The 20,527-nt window shown below is 36.6% G+C and overlaps 3 protein-coding genes across 4 annotated transcripts; all 3 read left to right on the forward strand.

Moving 5' to 3' along the window:
• Positions 1-3,671: 3,671 nt before the first annotated feature.
• On the forward strand, positions 3,672-5,047 carry LOC107600248 (CMRF35-like molecule 6). The gene is made up of 3 exons (XM_016292092.1): positions 3,672-3,803; positions 3,980-4,297; positions 5,028-5,047. The coding sequence occupies exons 1-3, from the start codon at positions 3,743-3,745 to the stop codon at positions 5,045-5,047; spliced, it is 399 nt and encodes a 132-aa protein (XP_016147578.1). The 5' UTR covers positions 3,672-3,742.
• Positions 5,048-7,235: 2,188 nt separating this feature from the next.
• On the forward strand, positions 7,236-10,258 carry LOC107600198 (CMRF35-like molecule 8). 2 transcript variants are annotated; one of them, XM_016292029.1, is made up of 9 exons: positions 7,236-7,368; positions 7,545-7,862; positions 7,978-8,308; positions 8,461-8,526; positions 8,758-8,855; positions 8,994-9,052; positions 9,863-9,934; positions 10,017-10,076; positions 10,162-10,258. In XM_016292029.1, exons 1-9 carry the CDS (start codon positions 7,308-7,310, stop codon positions 10,219-10,221), a joined length of 1,125 nt encoding a protein of 374 aa, XP_016147515.1. In that variant the 5' UTR covers positions 7,236-7,307; the 3' UTR covers positions 10,222-10,258. The 2 variants fall into 2 exon arrangements, with proteins under 2 accessions (XP_016147515.1, XP_016147516.1); XM_016292030.1 differs by having other exon boundaries at positions 8,997-9,052.
• A 2,721-nt stretch (positions 10,259-12,979) lies between these two features.
• On the forward strand, positions 12,980-18,935 carry LOC107600201 (polymeric immunoglobulin receptor-like). Its single transcript, XM_016292034.1, has 8 exons — positions 12,980-13,040; positions 13,217-13,534; positions 13,684-13,995; positions 14,080-14,098; positions 14,793-14,890; positions 16,387-16,439; positions 17,138-17,197; positions 18,577-18,935. The coding sequence occupies exons 1-8, from the start codon at positions 12,980-12,982 to the stop codon at positions 18,694-18,696; spliced, it is 1,041 nt and encodes a 346-aa protein (XP_016147520.1). The 3' UTR covers positions 18,697-18,935.
• Positions 18,936-20,527: the final 1,592 nt, after the last annotated feature.

Genomic DNA, 20,527 nt, shown 5'->3' on the forward strand with positions numbered 1-20,527 from the left:
TTTTTTTCTAGGCTTGATTGTGTTTATAGGGTGCAGTCGAGCATGTGTTAATGCTTCGTTAAAAAAAAAAACGCATTATTTTTCACATACTGTAATTTACCTTTATTCTACACCGCTCTGTCCTTTCTCCTATGAACGCTCTGATGATTTTCTGGTTTTATGAAGCCCCTCCCTCAGAAATACGCAATGGGCTCAGATTGGTTAGCTGGCCCAGTGCATTGTGATTTGCTAAACTGTCTCTAGTGCGTGTCTAAACGTCACGCCCCTCATTCAGCGGCTTGCGCTCCGGTTGTATTGTAAACAATGGCGTTGTCAATATTGCTTATCAATTTGAGCCCGATTGAGACAGAGGATATTAGTGTAGAGGATCGCACAGAACCTGTGCAAGCACGGCTCTTACAGGACGTTTCAGAATGGTATGTTTATTTGTTGTTGTCTCATACTTTTAGATACGCTGTTATTTGTAAATGCTACTGCTTATGTTAGCTTTTAATATACTGTTTTATCCTGATTAAAGCTTTAATACAGCAGAATACATGATTGCGTTGTAGCATTTTTGTAACAGTAAAAAGTGTTTGCCAGCAAGTATTGCTCACTACCACGGCAATCGCCTGCTTGTCCAAGTTTAATGCTTCTCATAGCTATGTGAATAATATCTGTCTATACACATAAAATGTATACTTGGAACACAGTTCATTGATGGAGCTGACGAGCTGATGATCTGAATGAGAGAGAGAGACGCAGAGCAGGGGGACGCGAGGAACAGGATTAAGATTCGCTGCTTTAGAACATTGATTTTGAAACTTGTGATTCCATTAGAATTGTTAGAAGACAGAATCGTCTGTCAGAGAGATTCATATATAAATAGAGTTTTTCGTGCACCCCTTTTGATGGCATTGCAACAACTCTTCCTCTTCTCTAAAGCAGCGCAGCATGGCCTTGCCCCTTTGTTGCATGTTTCCGGGGACGGGGTTTATGTAAATTTCAGGGTTTGTGATGTCACCAACCCGGGAAGGAGCTTGATGTAGTCCCTAACAGCTGTAACTGTAGGCATTAAACTGCCATCATTTTAAAAGACAATATTTTCATTTGCATTGAATTTTCAGTGTACTAAATTTGCAGATATTGTTTATGCTCAAACAGCAACATTACACACTAAATAAATTAAAAAAAGTGAAATCACAATCAACCACCCCTTTAAACAAAATTTTAAAACAAGGAAAATCTAAATAAAATGTTATTGCATTAACCCCTAAAATAAAGGGTGTTCTCATTATTTTGACATTATTTTGATAATTTGACACAACTGATAAGCTACTACTAAATATAATGTAGAAACTTTAAAATAGAAGCTTACAATTTCTGTAAAGCTGCTTTGCAACGATTTGTATTGTGAAACGCACTATACAAATAAACTTGAATTTAATTGAATTTTGTCTAACTCCTGTTTTTCCCTTTAAAGCTGTTCAGTTTAATACATAATTGATGTTGTGCTGTAAAACACAAATTAAACATGTTTTAATTTCACAACTTTTTCAAATGTTTTAGCAGCCATGAGGTTGGAGCACTGATTATTTACTTATGAAATGATATGAAATGAAATGTCTCCTATAACAAATGAAACCGGTGTCTGTGTGTCTACAGTAACTTTGAAGACATTAGATTATGTAACCATTGCAGAAGGAGGAAGCATTACAATCCCCGGTCTGTATGATAATCAATATAAACTAAACCCAAAGTACTGGTGTAAAGGGTTTACGTGGGAATTTTGCCAAATTACAGCCCACGGAAACAGACAATAACTGATTATCCAGCCCATTTTTTTTTACTGTGAAACTCGAAGCAATGCAACGTCTTCAGACTCTGGGTGTTACTGGTGTGCTGTGGAGATCGGAAATCATGCAAACTTAGATGACAAAAAACCTTTGTATTTAACTGTTCAACAAGGTAAAGAAGGTTTCTGTGGTGCGACAGTTCATACATTTCCATTATATTAAATTTGGTTTTATTCTTTGGATCTAACTAAATGTATTCATTTAATTCAAAGTTTTTGCTGTCTGTGTTCAGCTCCTAATGTGAGCACCCAGCTCCACCCACTCAATCTCATGCCAGTCAGGACACTCTCACGAGCCTCATTAATGCCACCTGTGCACAGTTTCTCATTTTCTTTCTTGTTTGTCGAACCATGCAGAGGACTGTGATCTCTTTTCCTTGTATCCTGTATTTTTGTGTGCGTAATTGACTCTTTGCAAAGATCCACCCACCTTTGATACTGTTGCTATGTCTGACAAGCTATGGCACTCTCACATCACACATCATGTTCTCACACAGTGAAAAACCTGTTGGCAGACAAGACGAGCAGGTTACTTTTGTTATGAAACAAAGTTTTAGTTTTGTTAAGTTTCAGTTTCATTTTTTAAGAAATTCAAACAATAAATACCATTTTGTGGCTCTTTAATGTGTCGTGACAGATCACTGTAGCACCTCAGTTCAAGCGGTGCATTGAACCGATCATCTCTTCCTCTTTACTAGTTATAGCACAAAATAAACATGAATGAACATCAGAAGGATTTCTGTTGGAATTTTTTCCCTCAACATTTCAAGATCTTAAGGCACATGAGTTCCTGAAAGTGATGCATGATGGGATACCTTTAGCTTCTGTGCGTTAAGGGTACTGAACTTTGGCGGGGGGTTTTCAGACCTGGGACAGTCTTGTGCACTTACTTCCTGTTTTGTGCACATGCTCTCAAGCTGCCATGAACGCAAGAGTAGTAAAGAGTAAGTAATAGTCTCTTATTGGCCTGTTTAGTCAATTAATAGATTACACTTTCAGTAGAACATTTCAACTGGTTGGTCAAAAGGTGTTTTATGCATGTTTGGAATGAGTTTTTGTTGCATGCGTCACCAGCATGTGGTGTTTCGACCGCTTCGAAACAGTGGATCATTTTGCAGAGCAATGGGTTTGGTTGGTTCAAAGTGTCATTTCACTCAACGGTTCATTTCACCCATTACTAATGGCTCTTGCTCATATGACTAAGTTTCATAGAGTGGCTTTGACATATAGCCAACAACATGCTGTACAGGCAAAACAGATATTAATTTGAATTCGGAAGCATCAAGACTTCTGACAGGCTGCAGACGAAAAATGTTGAGTATGTAAAATATTTTTTTATATGTCAAAATCAGTGTTTGTATAACTGATACAAATGCAATTAGAATTAATGTAGTTGATAAAAATAATTTCTCAAAACGTTAAATGATCACACATAATCTCAATGATTGTGACTGATAAAATTTTGTATGTTACACCCCCCCACCCTCCCCACCAGATACCCCTAAACTAGTGAAACAGAAATGTAAATAAAAGTGTGATATAAATAAAAGGAGAGTGGACGTGCATCAGTTATTGTATAACTTGGCTTGAAATCTTGAAATCAGAGTTTCTCAACTCTGGCCCTTGAGGTCCACTTTCCTGAAAGTTTAGCTCCAAACTCACCTGCCTGTAACTTCCTAGTAATCCTGAAGACCTTGATTAGTTTGTTAAGGTGTGTTTGATTAGGGTTGAGCTAAACTCGGCAGGAAAGTGGACAGAGCTGAGAAACCCTGATCTAGAGTCTATCCTCAGCTCTTAGGTGGCTCAAGATATTTAAGTGCTACTGTATAAGAGGGTGAAAACGGGAAGTGCAGCAGTTACTACAAACACAGTCAAACAACTCCAGATACAGGAAGAGAAACTTACACAATGGCCGCACACGCAAAGACAAAAATCTTCTACATTTCCATTGGGTTTTGGCTCATTTTAGGTGAGTATTTAATGTTGTGCTGAGTTTATTTTTTAATGGATCATGTTTATAATGCCACATTTTATGCTAAGCTGTTTGTGTTGCTTTTATTGTGTTTTATGTGAAGAATAAAGAAATTAAGAAGTGAATCATTGTTAATTCGGGACATAATAATGGTTTGCATTTTGTTTGTTAAGGTGTTAAAAGCTACGACGGTTGGTCAAACTATACATTAACTGTTCAGACTGGAGGATCTGTCACCATCCCATGTCATTATGACAAGAAATACACACAGCAGAAGAAATACTGGTTCTCAGAGATTGATCAAACTAAAACATACACAAACACAACAGATGAGAATCTGTCAGTAATTGATCATCCTGATCAGAGTCTCTTTACTGTGACTATGAGAAACCTGCAGGACAAACACAATGGACGTTATTATTGTGTTGTGGAGAATGGAGAACAACCACCGAAAAATATAATATATGAGATACAGCTCAAGATTCAATCTGGTAAAACATTTTGCAATTGTTTTAATCGAATTCTAATATCAAATTCTTTGACCTTACACATATGTATTTTATAATCACAAATAATAGAATTGTTAGAAGACAGAATCGTCTGTCAGAGAGATTCATATATAAATAGAGTTTTTCGTGCACCCCTTTTGATGGCATTGCAACAACTCTTCCTCTTCTCTAAAGCAGCGCAGCATGGCCTTGCCCCTTTGTTGCATGTTTCCGGGGACGGGGTTTATGTAAATTTCAGGGTTTGTGATGTCACCAACCCGGGAAGGAGCTTGATGTAGTCCCTAACAGCTGTAACTGTAGGCATTAAACTGCCATCATTTTAAAAGACAATATTTTCATTTGCATTGAATTTTCAGTGTACTAAATTTGCAGATATTGTTTATGCTCAAACAGCAACATTACACACTAAATAAATTAAAAAAAGTGAAATCACAATCAACCACCCCTTTAAACAAAATTTTAAAACAAGGAAAATCTAAATAAAATGTTATTGCATTAACCCCTAAAATAAAGGGTGTTCTCATTATTTTGACATTATTTTGATAATTTGACACAACTGATAAGCTACTACTAAATATAATGTAGAAACTTTAAAATAGAAGCTTACAATTTCTGTAAAGCTGCTTTGCAACGATTTGTATTGTGAAACGCACTATACAAATAAACTTGAATTTAATTGAATTTTGTCTAACTCCTGTTTTTCCCTTTAAAGCTGTTCAGTTTAATACATAATTGATGTTGTGCTGTAAAACACAAATTAAACATGTTTTAATTTCACAACTTTTTCAAATGTTTTAGCAGCCATGAGGTTGGAGCACTGATTATTTACTTATGAAATGATATGAAATGAAATGTCTCCTATAACAAATGAAACCGGTGTCTGTGTGTCTACAGTAACTTTGAAGACATTAGATTATGTAACCATTGCAGAAGGAGGAAGCATTACAATCCCCGGTCTGTATGATAATCAATATAAACTAAACCCAAAGTACTGGTGTAAAGGGTTTACGTGGGAATTTTGCCAAATTACAGCCCACGGAAACAGACAATAACTGATTATCCAGCCCATTTTTTTTTACTGTGAAACTCGAAGCAATGCAACGTCTTCAGACTCTGGGTGTTACTGGTGTGCTGTGGAGATCGGCAATCATGCAAACTTAGATGACAAAAAACCTTTGTATTTAACTGTTCAACAAGGTAAAGAAGGTTTCTGTGGTGCGACAGTTCATACATTTCCATTATATTAAATTTGGTTTTATTCTTTGGATCTAACTAAATGTATTCATTTAATTCAAAGTTTTTGCTGTCTGTGTTCAGCTCCTAATGTGAGCACCCAGCTCCACCCACTCAATCTCATGCCAGTCAGGACACTCTCACGAGCCTCATTAATGCCACCTGTGCACAGTTTCTCATTTTCTTTCTTGTTTGTCGAACCATGCAGAGGACTGTGATCTCTTTTCCTTGTATCCTGTATTTTTGTGTGCGTAATTGACTCTTTGCAAAGATCCACCCACCTTTGATACTGTTGCTATGTCTGACAAGCTATGGCACTCTCACATCACACATCATGTTCTCACACAGTGAAAAACCTGTTGGCAGACAAGACGAGCAGGTTACTTTTGTTATGAAACAAAGTTTTAGTTTTGTTAAGTTTCAGTTTCATTTTTTAAGAAATTCAAACAATAAATACCATTTTGTGGCTCTTTAATGTGTCGTGACAGATCACTGTAGCACCTCAGTTCAAGCGGTGCATTGAACCGATCATCTCTTCCTCTTTACTAGTTATAGCACAAAATAAACATGAATGAACATCAGAAGGATTTCTGTTGGAATTTTTTCCCTCAACATTTCAAGATCTTAAGGCACATGAGTTCCTGAAAGTGATGCATGATGGGATACCTTTAGCTTCTGTGCGTTAAGGGTACTGAACTTTGGCGGGGGGTTTTCAGACCTGGGACAGTCTTGTGCACTTACTTCCTGTTTTGTGCACATGCTCTCAAGCTGCCATGAACGCAAGAGTAGTAAAGAGTAAGTAATAGTCTCTTATTGGCCTGTTTAGTCAATTAATAGATTACACTTTCAGTAGAACATTTCAACTGGTTGGTCAAAAGGTGTTTTATGCATGTTTGGAATGAGTTTTTGTTGCATGCGTCACCAGCATGTGGTGTTTCGACCGCTTCGAAACAGTGGATCATTTTGCAGAGCAATGGGTTTGGTTGGTTCAAAGTGTCATTTCACTCAACGGTTCATTTCACCCATTACTAATGGCTCTTGCTCATATGACTAAGTTTCATAGAGTGGCTTTGACATATAGCCAACAACATGCTGTACAGGCAAAACAGATATTAATTTGAATTCGGAAGCATCAAGACTTCTGACAGGCTGCAGACGAAAAATGTTGAGTATGTAAAATATTTTTTTATATGTCAAAATCAGTGTTTGTATAACTGATACAAATGCAATTAGAATTAATGTAGTTGATAAAAATAATTTCTCAAAACGTTAAATGATCACACATAATCTCAATGATTGTGACTGATAAAATTTTGTATGTTACACCCCCCCACCCTCCCCACCAGATACCCCTAAACTAGTGAAACAGAAATGTAAATAAAAGTGTGATATAAATAAAAGGAGAGTGGACGTGCATCAGTTATTGTATAACTTGGCTTGAAATCTTGAAATCAGAGTTTCTCAACTCTGGCCCTTGAGGTCCACTTTCCTGAAAGTTTAGCTCCAAACTCACCTGCCTGTAACTTCCTAGTAATCCTGAAGACCTTGATTAGTTTGTTAAGGTGTGTTTGATTAGGGTTGAGCTAAACTCGGCAGGAAAGTGGACAGAGCTGAGAAACCCTGATCTAGAGTCTATCCTCAGCTCTTAGGTGGCTCAAGATATTTAAGTGCTACTGTATAAGAGGGTGAAAACGGGAAGTGCAGCAGTTACTACAAACACAGTCAAACAACTCCAGATACAGGAAGAGAAACTTACACAATGGCCGCACACGCAAAGACAAAAATCTTCTACATTTCCATTGGGTTTTGGCTCATTTTAGGTGAGTATTTAATGTTGTGCTGAGTTTATTTTTTAATGGATCATGTTTATAATGCCACATTTTATGCTAAGCTGTTTGTGTTGCTTTTATTGTGTTTTATGTGAAGAATAAAGAAATTAAGAAGTGAATCATTGTTAATTCGGGACATAATAATGGTTTGCATTTTGTTTGTTAAGGTGTTAAAAGCTACGACGGTTGGTCAAACTATACATTAACTGTTCAGACTGGAGGATCTGTCACCATCCCATGTCATTATGACAAGAAATACACACAGCAGAAGAAATACTGGTTCTCAGAGATTGATCAAACTAAAACATACACAAACACAACAGATGAGAATCTGTCAGTAATTGATCATCCTGATCAGAGTCTCTTTACTGTGACTATGAGAAACCTGCAGGACAAACACAATGGACGTTATTATTGTGTTGTGGAGAATGGAGAACAACCACCGAAAAATATAATATATGAGATACAGCTCAAGATTCAATCTGGTAAAACATTTTGCAATTGTTTTAATCGAATTCTAATATCAAATTCTTTGACCTTACACATATGTATTTTATAATCACAAATAAATGATTTGTGTGTGTGTGTGTGTGTGTTCAGCTCCTGATGTGTCTGTGGTGAACAGCAGTGTATCTGGACATGAAGGTGGTGATATCAGTGTTCAGTGTCTCTACAGTTCTGGATATCAGAATGAAGTCAAACAGTGGTGCAGATATAAAGATCAGAGCTGTTACAAAGTGGGGAGGACTGACACATCCCAGAATTCATCAGTCCAGATCAGTGATGATGATGATGGGGGAAGATCCTTCACTGTGCTGATGACTGGACTGAGACTGACTGATTCTGGCTGGTACTTCTGCTCTGCTGGAGAGGCACTGAATCCTGTTCATCTCACTGTAACTGAGGCAGAACCAGACAAAGAGAAAGACACGTCAGTATTCAAACATTTCTCATTGCTGTCTCTCCTCTCAGAATTATTCTGTATTTGTTGCATTTCATTAATTTATTTTGCCTTTACTCTCTAACAATCATTGCCTTTGATTTTTCTTCTCTGTGTTTTTAAATTTTTTTATATCTTTGCAGAAGTAAATCAGGACATCACGAGAATAATAATAATAATACAACTGAAGTCACCGGCAATCCACAAAAGTACTACATCTGTATTGTTTAAAAAAATAAATAAAGCTTAAACATCTGCAATTATTAGGCTGAAATACATTCATTAAATAATACATTAACAGAGATAAATTAAGTTCTGGTGAACGTTTATTTCAGATATGACTCATTCTCTGGTGCCTTTTATGCATCTGAATTAGTCCCATGTAATTTTTGGAGCTCTTTGAATGAAAAGATTTTGAAATGTTTCTTTATTTCCCACAGTAATAAACTCCTAAATGTGTGGCTTCCAGTTTCAGCTGCGCTTCTGCTGTTATTGATTCTGTTCATTGTTTTCACCTGGAGATTGAGACGGAGACCCAGTCAGTTTGACCTCCTTTTTTATTTGTTTGAATATTCATTTAATTTCATGCCATTTTATAATTAATTTCAACAGCACTCAACAATTCTGTTAATGTCATATATTATTGTTTCTTCTTTAAAAAAAAAAAAAAAAAAAGAAGAAGAGCAAGATGAACAGCAAATCAGAGAGAGAAACGGCAGCAGAACCATTGGCACAGTAAGTCCTTTAAGCCCTTAACCTGTTAACTGTCACTGGCCCACCGGTCGGCCCACTTGTCATTACATGATTTAAACAGTAATATCTTAGTCTGAACCTAAAGTAATCTTGACAAACTATACATAGTTTGGAAGCTTAAAGACTCTAGTTTTCAAATTTGGTGGCTAATTTTTCCAATATTTTACAGAGCAACTGTAATTTATTAATTTGCAAGAAGAGTACTCATCAGAGTCAGAGAGCGAGTTCTGACCTTTATTTTGAAATAGTGATGCACATATGAAATCATGAAAAATCAGTAAAAACTCATGTCAAACTTCATGTCAAGTGTTCAAAATATAACATCCATTCTATTTTTGAAGAAAAAAGGTCTAAAAGTGTTTTGACTATAAAGAAAAAAACAATAGATTCCGCATTTTTGATGCAGCGTGATCTGTAACATAGGTCTAAGGTTCTCGTCGAATGTTTCGTGTTTTTTAAAGATTAAATTGAAATCAAATACTGCCATACTGGCCTTAATACTTCTGAATGTGATGTCTACTTCATAATAATTGAGAAAAGTATGGAAAAACATGTTTCAGATCACTCAAACCATATATGGAAATGGAGGCGCCCTTAAATGGTTACTAATTAGGTTTGATGGTCATCCAGTGGAAAATCTTGGTACTACGCCCAAACAAAATCTCACTGAAAACTCATTTTTTTTCAGTTACAGTGTACTTCTCATATTACCCATGGAACCTGTATTAAATGAACTTTTATTAAATGAGTCATATGTTAATTTCTTGATATTTTTTTCTGTATTATTTTGAGTGTGAAATTCAGATCTACTCTAAACCTGAATACCCTGTGATATACAGCACTATAAATGATGAAAACCCAAATGTAAGTAGACCAGACCTGCACTGATATAATGAAATATCAAACATGAATATATCCTGCATATTTACAATCTCTTTCTCCACAGGATGCCAACAAGGACATAACCACCTACAGTACTATTGATAACGTTCCTGGGAGTGAAGCAGTAGGTTTTACATAAATATTGGCATTTCATATCATGTGTTTATGGTACTGCTGGCAATAAATTTGAAATGATCTCACTCTTCCAGAGGCCTCCAGCAGTTGGAACAATATACTGCACTGTGGCTCCACACCAACAGCAAGAGTGAGAAGAACACAGGAACAGACACTTCTGACCAAGAGAAACAAAATCAGCAGCAGAAAAATGTTATCACACCACAATTATTTTGGGCAGATTTTTGGCTTATTTAACAAATACACAAATCCACTGAATCCACTCATGCAGTTGACTTTTTCCTCTTGATTTTCATTTGCACATTGGTTGTGAACTGTTTAGCAAATATTTTATTTTGAACTGATGTGAGGGTCAAAAATGGAAAGGATTCTTGTAAATGAGGTTCATAGTTCATAACTAGCTTACTTGCTGTTTTACATATTAAAAGACCTCTCCTGAGAAAATGGGATTCATTTTAAAAGTATGTAGCTTAGTTATAATTTCTATTTAAGTGTCTCTGTTTCTTTTCTTCACCGTTAAAGAAAAAACACTTTCAGTGTATTTGTGGAATATTTTGCTTGTGTCTGGGTTTATGTTAATAAAAAAAAAGCTAGCTGAAATGTATTAAACGTATTTTGCAGTTGTGAAAAAAATCCATTGACTTTGTCTCAATGTACTTTAGTTGTTTTTTAAACACGACCACTTTTGAACAGTGCCAATAGAGCGGGGTGTTTCTGGCATGCCCGTACAGTATAAACGTATTGCACACTGCACTCTGCTGCTGATTTCCGCACGATTAACATTGTAAATATTAACATTGTAAATCGAGTGAGACTCGAATGTTGAAGTGTTGCTTTGGACTTAATCACTCAGTGTTTTGTGGTTGATTGTTTGGTTGACTGTGCACTTTATCACATTTTTTTTTTTAAGTTTAATGCAAGTTTAGCACTCTACAGGAACCAATGCAGCCACAAGACATTTAGAACTGTACTTAAAGTTGAAAGTAGTTGCATAACTAAATGTCTGCAAAATATATTTTTTGAAAACATTTACACGATAAATTAACAGTCACTAAGCTTCTTAGTAAGGCCTTCATTTTTTATGCATTTATAAGCTTATGTGTTTCATGCATTTTTATGATAGGCCTACCTCACATTATTTTAGGAAGTGTTGTTTCTAGAGTTTTACTGCAAGCTCGTGGGTGACAAACAGCATCTGACTACAGATCAGTTTCCATTACATCAGGAGTACAAGAATGGTTCATTTTTTATTATTCTCAGAGGCATTTTTCATAATTTCAGCTTCTGTCTTTTACTCACATCCATAAAATAGTGTTCTCTGATTCTCATTGGTGTTTTAGTGTTTGCTGCAGGTAAGAAAGAAAATGCACCCTCAAAACTAGGTTTTATATTTGTGTTTATAAACCACCTTGTTCTTCTGAGTTCATGTGTAGCAGCTGTTGCTTCTTTGCATATTTTACATTTACATTACATTGCATTTAGTCATTTAGCAGTATTTTAAAATACAAAAACTTAAAATTATCAATCTCAATGAGCTTAAAATTTATAATGGGGTGAACAAGACATTTATTGTAGAAATAACTTACATTTATTAGTATAAACTACTTAAAATATTGTGTTACACCAGCTAATAAATTTGAGCAAAACCGTTCACTGGGATACTCAAACATTTAAGCATGGCCAACTATAGATTTTTAGGTAACACTGCTTAAAATTCCATGCGAAATGTACTTAAGAAGAGGGATGCAAAAATGATGCACTTTATTTTTAAGTAAATCTAGCATATTATTTTTATCAGTGTGAGCTAAAAAAACTGGTGTGAAGGGTATTGGATTTCTTGCCGAACCACAGCCCGTGCAAATGCTACAGGGAAATGGACAATAACTGATTCTCCAGCCAACAATATTTTTACTGTGAAATTCAACAATCCAACATCCTCAAACTCTGGATATTACTGGTGTGTTGTGGAGATCGGCACTCATGCAAACCCTGATGACAGAAAACGTTTGTATTTAATTGTTCAACAAGCTAAAAAAAAAAATTCTGGTGCATTATTATTATTATTGTTGTTGGTGTTGGTATTATTATTATTATTATTATATATTGAAATGTGGTTTTATAATTCAGTAGAATATTTAAAAGTTCAATAACTAAAAGTTTTTGCTGTGTGTGTTCAGCTCCTGATGTGTCTGTGGTGAGCAGCAGTGTATCTGGACATGAAGGTGGTGATATCAGTGTTAAGTGTCTCTACAGTTCTGAATATCAGAAGAAACTCAAACAGTGGTGCAGATATAAAGATCAGAGCTGTTACACAGTGGGGAGGACTGACACATCCCAGAATTCATCAGTCCAGATCAGGGATGATGATGATGGGAGAAGATCCTTCACTGTGCTGACGACTGGACTGAGACTGACTGATTCTGGCTGGTACTTCTGCTCTGTAGGAGATCTGCAGGTTCCTGTTCAACTAACCGTAACCAAGGCAAAACTTTCGTGTTAGCCAACAACATACAGATGGAAAACTTTATTAATTTAAATTCAGAGATATAACAACTTAAGATAACAGAAGAAAAGTATAAGTTTGGTAAAATATATTTTTATATCCAAAAGAGATGCAAATTAATACGTTACCACATTCAGAAAAAAGGGGAAAAGTTACTGGGACAATAGGCTATCCTTTCAAAAGGTACCTATTTATACTCCTGAAGAATGCATATTAGTACCTTGAAGGTATTAGTACCTAAAGTGTCCATAAAAGTTTCTAAATGCTATATATAAACTTAAAAGGTCCTGCCCCAGTGACAGCTTTTATCCGGTTGAATAGTATTATCGGAAGAGGGAAGTCAAGATACTCAAGAACAGAACAACTCAAGATACAGGAAGAGAAACACAATGACCGCATATGCGAACACAAACACATTCTACATTTCAATCTGGTTTTGGCTCATTTTAGGTGAGAGTACAGTACATGTATTGCTGTGTTCATTTCTAATAGATCCTGTTTAGAATTTTGCAATGATGGATTTTATGCTCAGCTGTTCATGCTTTAATTAGTTTTATCTGAAGATTTTATGTTTCATGTGAAGTGACTTATTGTTGGACATAACATTTTGTGTGTTGTTTGTTTAGGTGTTGTAAGCTACAGCGGTTGGTCAAAACATGTATTAACTGTTCAGACTGGAGGATCTGTCACCATCCCATGTCATTATGACAAGAAATACACACAGCAGAAGAAATACTGGTTCTCAGAGATTGATAAATCTAAAACATACACAAATAAAACAGAGGAGAATCTGTCAGTAATTGATCATCCTGATCAGAGTCTCTTTACTGTGACTATGAGAAACCTGCAGAACAAACACAATGGACATTATTATTGTGTTGTGGAGACCGGAGAACAACCACCGATAAATATAATATATGAGACGCAGCTCAAGATTCAATCTGGTAAAACATTTTGCAATTGTTTTAATCTCATTCTAATGTTCAATTTTCTTCATTTTAAACTCTCTCTCTTATTCCTCATGTATTTTATAATCTCAAATGACTGGGGTATGTGTGTGTGTGTGTGTGTGTGTGTGTGTGTGTGTGTTCAGCTCCTGATGTGTCTTTGGTGAGCAGCAGTGTATCTGGACATGAAGGTGGTAATTTCAGTGTTCAGTGTCTCTACAGTTCTGAATATCAGATTAAACTCAGACAGTGGTGCAGATATAAAGATCAGAGCTGTTACACAGTGGGGAGGACTGACACATCCCAGAATTCATCAGTCCAGATCAGTGATGATGATGGGGGAAGATCCTTCACTGTGCTGATGACTGGACTGAGACTGACTGATTCTGGCTGGTACTTCTGCTCTGCTGGAGAGGCACTGAATCCTGTTTATCTCACTGTAACTGAGGCAGAACCAGGTACAAATGTTTCAATAAATCATAAATGTTTTGATACAACATTTGAAATAAAACACAACTAAACTTACTTTTTTTTGTCCGCAGGCACTGTCAGTGACAAAGTGTTAGTATTTAATCTGTTCTCTGTAAATGGCTTTCCTTTATAATCATCTTTGTGAAATTATTCTATATTTATCTCTGGTTTATTTCATGACTAACAATCATTTCCTCGTTGCTCTGGTGATAGTCTTTGCAGAAATGAAACAGTGATTCTCAAGAAAGATAATAATGAAACGAAAGTCAAGCCACAAAAGTGTGTATTGTTTAAAATAAAATAATTAACGCTTAATCTAATTTTAAAACCTTTGAAATACATTTAACAGAAGGGTTTTTCATGCTTCAAATATTTAATCATGAGTCATTAAACCCTGGATAAACTGAATCATGGGTTTTATTATAAATTACCTTTATTTGATTATAAAGGTACGGTTGTCTTAACTCCAACTGACGTGTTTACTGTCAACATTCAATATTTTTTCTTCTCAAACGCTGAAACCACTGCTTATACAATTCAATTCTCTGTTTTATAATTTAGGGTAAAAAAAAAAAAACCTGTTGTTAAACATGCTGTTAAAATGTGATATGTAGGCTACTTCTCCCGTGGTTAAAAGCTAGGTTTAGCCTGTAACAATGATAACCCAGGGTTTAATGTAGTGTGAAAAGCCCTAGAGTTTATTATGAATAAATAATTTTTATTAAGTTTCTTTTTTGGAGCTCTTTGAATATATGAGTTTAAAATGTTTCCTTATTCCCAACAGTAATGAACTCCTGACTGTGTGGCTTCCAGCTTTAGCAGCACTTCTGCTGTTATTGATTCTGGTCGGTGTTTTCACCTGGAGATTGAGACGGAGACCCAGTCAGTTTGAGCTGCACTACATTTCTATGTCATGCCCTGCTATTTTGACATTTATTTTGACAGCACAGATTCTATCTATATGCAGTTAAAGGGGTCAATTTCAAATTTTCCTTTCTATTTGGAGTGTTACAAGCTCTTCGTGCATAGATAAGATCCCTAAAGTTGCAAAGACTAAAGTCTCAAACCCAAAGAGATATTCTTTATAAAAGTTAAGACTTGTCCATGCCCTCCTAAAACGCCTCGTTTAAACACATATCTACGTCACGATGTGGGAAGATTTGCATAACGCCGCCCAAATGTTCACGCAAAGAAAGAACGTGTAACTTTTATTCTCGCTGTAGTATTGTTGTTGCCGCCGCCATGTTGTGGCGACGCTGTGTATTTCGTTGTGGAAGCGAAACTACTTTGTTTGGCCTTCCAAAAGAGGACGATATCCGCTTCGTCATGCCTAGAGCTGATCCGTGCTGGTTGCTGAGGGAATACATCAACTTAGTGCTGTGGATCACCAGATCGGCTTTCACCGTGGACGAAGCGGAGTCCAGCCCGGGGTCGTCACATGTGGTTGCCGCAAGCCCCCTCCTTCGTCGAATCCGCCGGCCGTGCCGTTCTCAAGCCCGCCCGCCCACGCTCACTCAAGCCTGCTGTGTGTGACACTGTGTGTTTCGTTGTGAAAGCGAAACTACTTTGTTTGGCCTTCCAAAAGAGGACACAACTAGAAATCAGTAGTTAAGTTGTATTTACAACACTGTTCCAGAACAGTTCAACCCAAATATTCAGATGTGTGCAGCGCATTTTATGGAGGACTGTTTCCTGATCCTGGTAGAGTAGACTACAATGCGTCTGTGCACAAAGGCTGTTTCTGTAAAGTGGGGCAGTTCCAACTTTGGAAGGACAGTCTGGCGCTTCTGACTCACAGACTGTAAGTACGTTTTTAATATTTAAAGAATTTGCCACTGACGATTCAAACGCGAGTTTTGAGCAGTGTAGAGTAGCACTTATTGTTTGACGTTTCTCCAAACACGGTTTTATGTTTACGCAGCGTGATACGCAACGCAACGTGTAAAAAGACAGTATAAGTCATTATAATCAGTAATTATGTCCCCACTGGATGCAACAAATGCCTCGTTTGTAATGGGTTTTATTGGTGTTGTCTCATCGCGCCGGGACAAGACATCACAATATGGTAAGGGGCGTAACATTTCCGTCACACGCTTGAGGTATTCGGCCAATCACAACGCACTGGATAGCTGGCCAATCAGAGCACACCTCGCTTTTCAGACCGATGAGCTTTGTAAAAATCTACGTGTTTCAGAAAGGCGGGGCATAGAGGAGGAGCAACAATAATGTACATTATGTGGAAAATAATGTGTTTTTTTAACCTTAAACTGCATAAACACATTGCATTACACCAAATACACAACATAATGTTATTTTTAGCAACGTCATATGACCCCTTTCATGTCAGATATTACTGTTTCCTCTTTTTTAAAATGAAGAACAAAATAAACATCAAATCAGACGGAGAAACGGCAGCAGAACCACTGACATGGTAAGTCCTTTATAAGAAGCAAGTTGTGAAAATGTTGGTATGATAATATAGGGTCCAACGGGGCAAAACACACATTTGACTTATTAATTATAAATGCAATTTTTTTCTTAAGGTGTGTCTTTAAGCCCTATGTTATGTGCCCTATCAGTTCATTTTTTAGTATACAAGACTCTGTCTTCTTTGATAACACAGCCTTTTCATTCTAATCAATCTAGAGTTTGTTTTAGAGTAAATATGAGAAAAGAAAAGCATTTGTTGTTTTTGTCCAGCCTTCCTTCTCGTAGCAATTTTCATTGTGTTGACCAAGGAACAGGTTCAGAAAGCGAGTCATAGCTTATGTTTATTCAATCCACTTCATTTGTCGGACTGATTTAAAATGGTCACCAATGAGATAATACGAATGATCTATTAAAAGAACCAGCTCATCAGAGGCATTTTATTTTTACGCAGGCCTGTTGCATAGGAAATAACACTTTGATGTGTGCTGTGTCATGTCAGAAATATAAATACAAAGTTATGACCAACAAACTGCTAATTGAATTTATTGGACTTATTTCATACAATATTTCTGACAAGAATGCAACACTATTCACATACTTTACGCCACTCACATATTTCCAGGACATGTAGCCTACAGTCATTTTGGTTTCTTGATGTTACTGTTTTTATTGTTTTTTGTGTGATTGTATGAAATGCAGATCTACTCTAAACCTGAAGATCCTGTGATATACAGCACTATAAATGATGAAATCCCACATGTAAGTAGACCAGACATTAATATACCTATTTTGGGGTGACCATGTGTTCTATTTTTCTTAGGCGTGTCCTGGGGTCCGTTCTTCGTAACTCGCTTAATACAGCTCAGATGATTTGAAAGATGCCAGATCTTTTAATCGTGATAACTGATCTCTGGCTAATTTGGTTCGTAAAACGAATTTGCAGATTTGATTAAAATATCTGGATTAAGTTGGCTGAGATTACTGTGCATTCTTGTGTTCTGCGAAAAGGGCAGATATGGTTGGATATATCGATACTTGAAAGCGCGATCAGCAATGCAGCGATTGGCTGGCGACAAGACAGCAACATCATAGAATTAAAAAAGACACCTGACGAAAAACTTGACAAATTTCTGGACTTTTATAAGGAAACGCGCACTGTTTTTATTTTATGTTGATTTATTTTTTACACGATTCCCAATTATTTATATTCATGATTTCTAGTATTCGTACAGGCTTTAAATTTTTATTTCAATGTTGTAATTAGCAATTCATTTAATTTTATCTTTGAAGCAGATTTTTGATACAGATTTGTTATCTGTATCTCCTGCATTCTAATCAAGCCACTTCCATAATAGCTGTCACCACTCAAATTAATGCACGACTCAGATTAAATGTATAGCATGTATGTAAGACTCCAAAACAATTATAAAGTAATTATTTCATCATGAATAAATCTTTCAATAAGTAAAACTGGCTGTGCCTATAGTAATATAGACCACACAACATTCTAATATTATTTTCAAATACATTTTTTAATTATTATTCTTTTAAATTATTGTCCCTGGACCAGTAGGATACTCTTGTAGTAAAGTATCGGTGGCTGCTACTTATTTCATGTAAACAGGATTAGATCGCATCTTTTTAAGTCTTAAAAAGATGCAATCAAATCCTGTTTACATGAAATAAGCCTGCTCCTGAGCTTAAAGCTTACAGACCTGTTGCTATGATAATCCAAGATCATGCCAAATCGTCAACAATCAAATCCAGCTAATTGAGTTAGCGATGTACGAAGAACGGACCCCTGGCTGGGATTACTAAATTGCCTAAAATGTCCAGGTTTTGGCTTTGTTTTCTTATTGATGTGCTCTCTACATTATTTGCTTTGCTTTGATGGCTCTATAGATCCCACCTTCTTGCATGCCACGATTGGTTGTTAATGTACAATGCCTGCATGCTATTGGTCAAACTACTTATCTGTCATTACCATCAGCAAGTATGAAAACAATAGTAAAACAAAGCCAAAACCCAGAAAGTTTAGGCAATTTAGAAATCCCAGCCAGGACAAGTCTGGAAAAAGAAGACGTATCGTCACGCTGAATTATTATTAATTTTTTTTATTACAATCCCTTTCTCCGCAGGATCCCAACAAGGACATAACCTACAGTACTATTGATAATCTTCCTGGGAGTGAAGCGATGAAGTCTTCAGCAGGTGGAGTAATATACAGCATAATATACAGCACCGTGGGTCCACACTGACCGCAACAGTGAGAACAACACAAGAACACAGACCAAGAGAAACAAAATCAACAGGACTGTCATCACACCCTTTTTTATTTTCTTAAGTTTGTTTTAATTAATTTGCTCATGGAGTGTGAACCTAATATTTTATATTAAAACACCTAATATTATATTTTCAAAAGGACCTATATGAACAGATGTGAGGGTCAAGACTATTGAAATGTTAAAAAATAATTGTAAATGAATGCACAGTTCATAACTAGCCTACTCTGGAAAATGGGATTGTTTCTTAGCAGTATGTAATTCTACATTTTGTTATATAGTCTGTTTAATTTCTTCACTGTAAAAATCTATTGCAGTTTACTTGCTTGTTTTCTGTTTCTTGCATTATAACAAACACAAGCATATACAAAATTAAATAAAAATTATTGGAGTTGTATGTGTGAACAAAAATAATAATTTGACTCCTTTCCCTCAATGGACTTTCACTGATCTGACGGTCTGATGTGGTGAACGTGGTGAACAAGTGGAGTAGAAGTCAGTGTCATCATTTGAAGCGGTACTTCTGTACTTGTGTGTTTTTTTGGTTGTGGTTCAACTGTGTAGATTCTTTTATTTTTTGCTCAGAAGTTCGTCACGATCATTACAGGAAACTGCAGCCACAGCGCTTTTAAACTGTACTTGAAGAAACAGAATATTTTTATGCAGTGTTCGAACTATACCGTGGACTTTGGGGGAGCCCACAGGTGTTTTTTTTATAACGGAGGGGGGTGGGGGGCATGCGCATGCCTCAAAAGAGGGCTTACAATGACTTACAAAGATACATAACAGCTACAAGTGTATGCACTACTTGCTTTATGCAAGCACTATATAGGATAAATCACTATACAGGATTTACACTATTATACTTTATCGACACGAATTGATAGGTGAAACAACAAACAGCCACCCACAAATAGTCTATAAACAAAGCATCAGGCTGTCTTTGAGTTCACATGAACAACGGTTAAAGTTACTCGTCGTCAGGCTACAGAAGAATACCATAATTCCTCCGTTCAATTAGGCCTAAGACATCGAGAGTCACGCAGACCTATAACAACCCAGCCACAACACATAATTGCGAATAACATGCCTTACCTTAACACAGAATCGCGTTTATATTTTTTCTACGAATCTTTGAGTTAACATGTACTAAACATGAGTGGAATTTGCACCGCAGCGCCCCCACACCTTGATGCTCATGACAAGAATAGCATGTAAAGTTATCTTTATTGAAGTGAATTAGGTTTAAATCGCCGTCATGCATGAATGAATGATATTTTTGCAATTTTACACATAATAGTCCACGATGATCACATTACACAAAACTGAAATTGCACGTCAAAATAACAATATTTGTCAATATTTTTTGAGACCCCCCAACTTACCTCAGTTGGAAAAATGATTGAACACAATAAGAAAGTGAAGTGAAAGTGACATGTGGCCACGTATGGTGGCCCATACTCGGAATTAGTGCTCTGCATTTATCCCATCCAAAGTGAACACACACACCGTGAACACACACCCGGAGCAGTGGGCAGCCATTGTTATGCTGCGGCGCCCGGGGAGCAGTTGGGGGTTCGGTGCCTTGCTCAAGGGCCCCTCAGTCGTGGTATTGAAGGAGAAAGCGCTGTACATTCACTCCCCCCACCTACAATCCCTGCTGGTCCGAGACTCAAACCCACAACCTTTGGGTTACCAGTCCGACTCTCTAACCATTAGGCCACGACTTCCCCCCTAGTGGACCGTACTAGTAATTTTTTTCCAAATGAAGAAGCCTCAAAATAAGGTGGATACTCATAATTCTGCT

This window comes from Sinocyclocheilus grahami, unplaced genomic scaffold (genome assembly GCF_001515645.1).
Source record: "Sinocyclocheilus grahami isolate Dianchi unplaced genomic scaffold, SAMN03320097.WGS_v1.1 scaffold280.1, whole genome shotgun sequence".
NCBI classification, from domain to species: domain Eukaryota; kingdom Metazoa; phylum Chordata; class Actinopteri; order Cypriniformes; family Cyprinidae; genus Sinocyclocheilus; species Sinocyclocheilus grahami.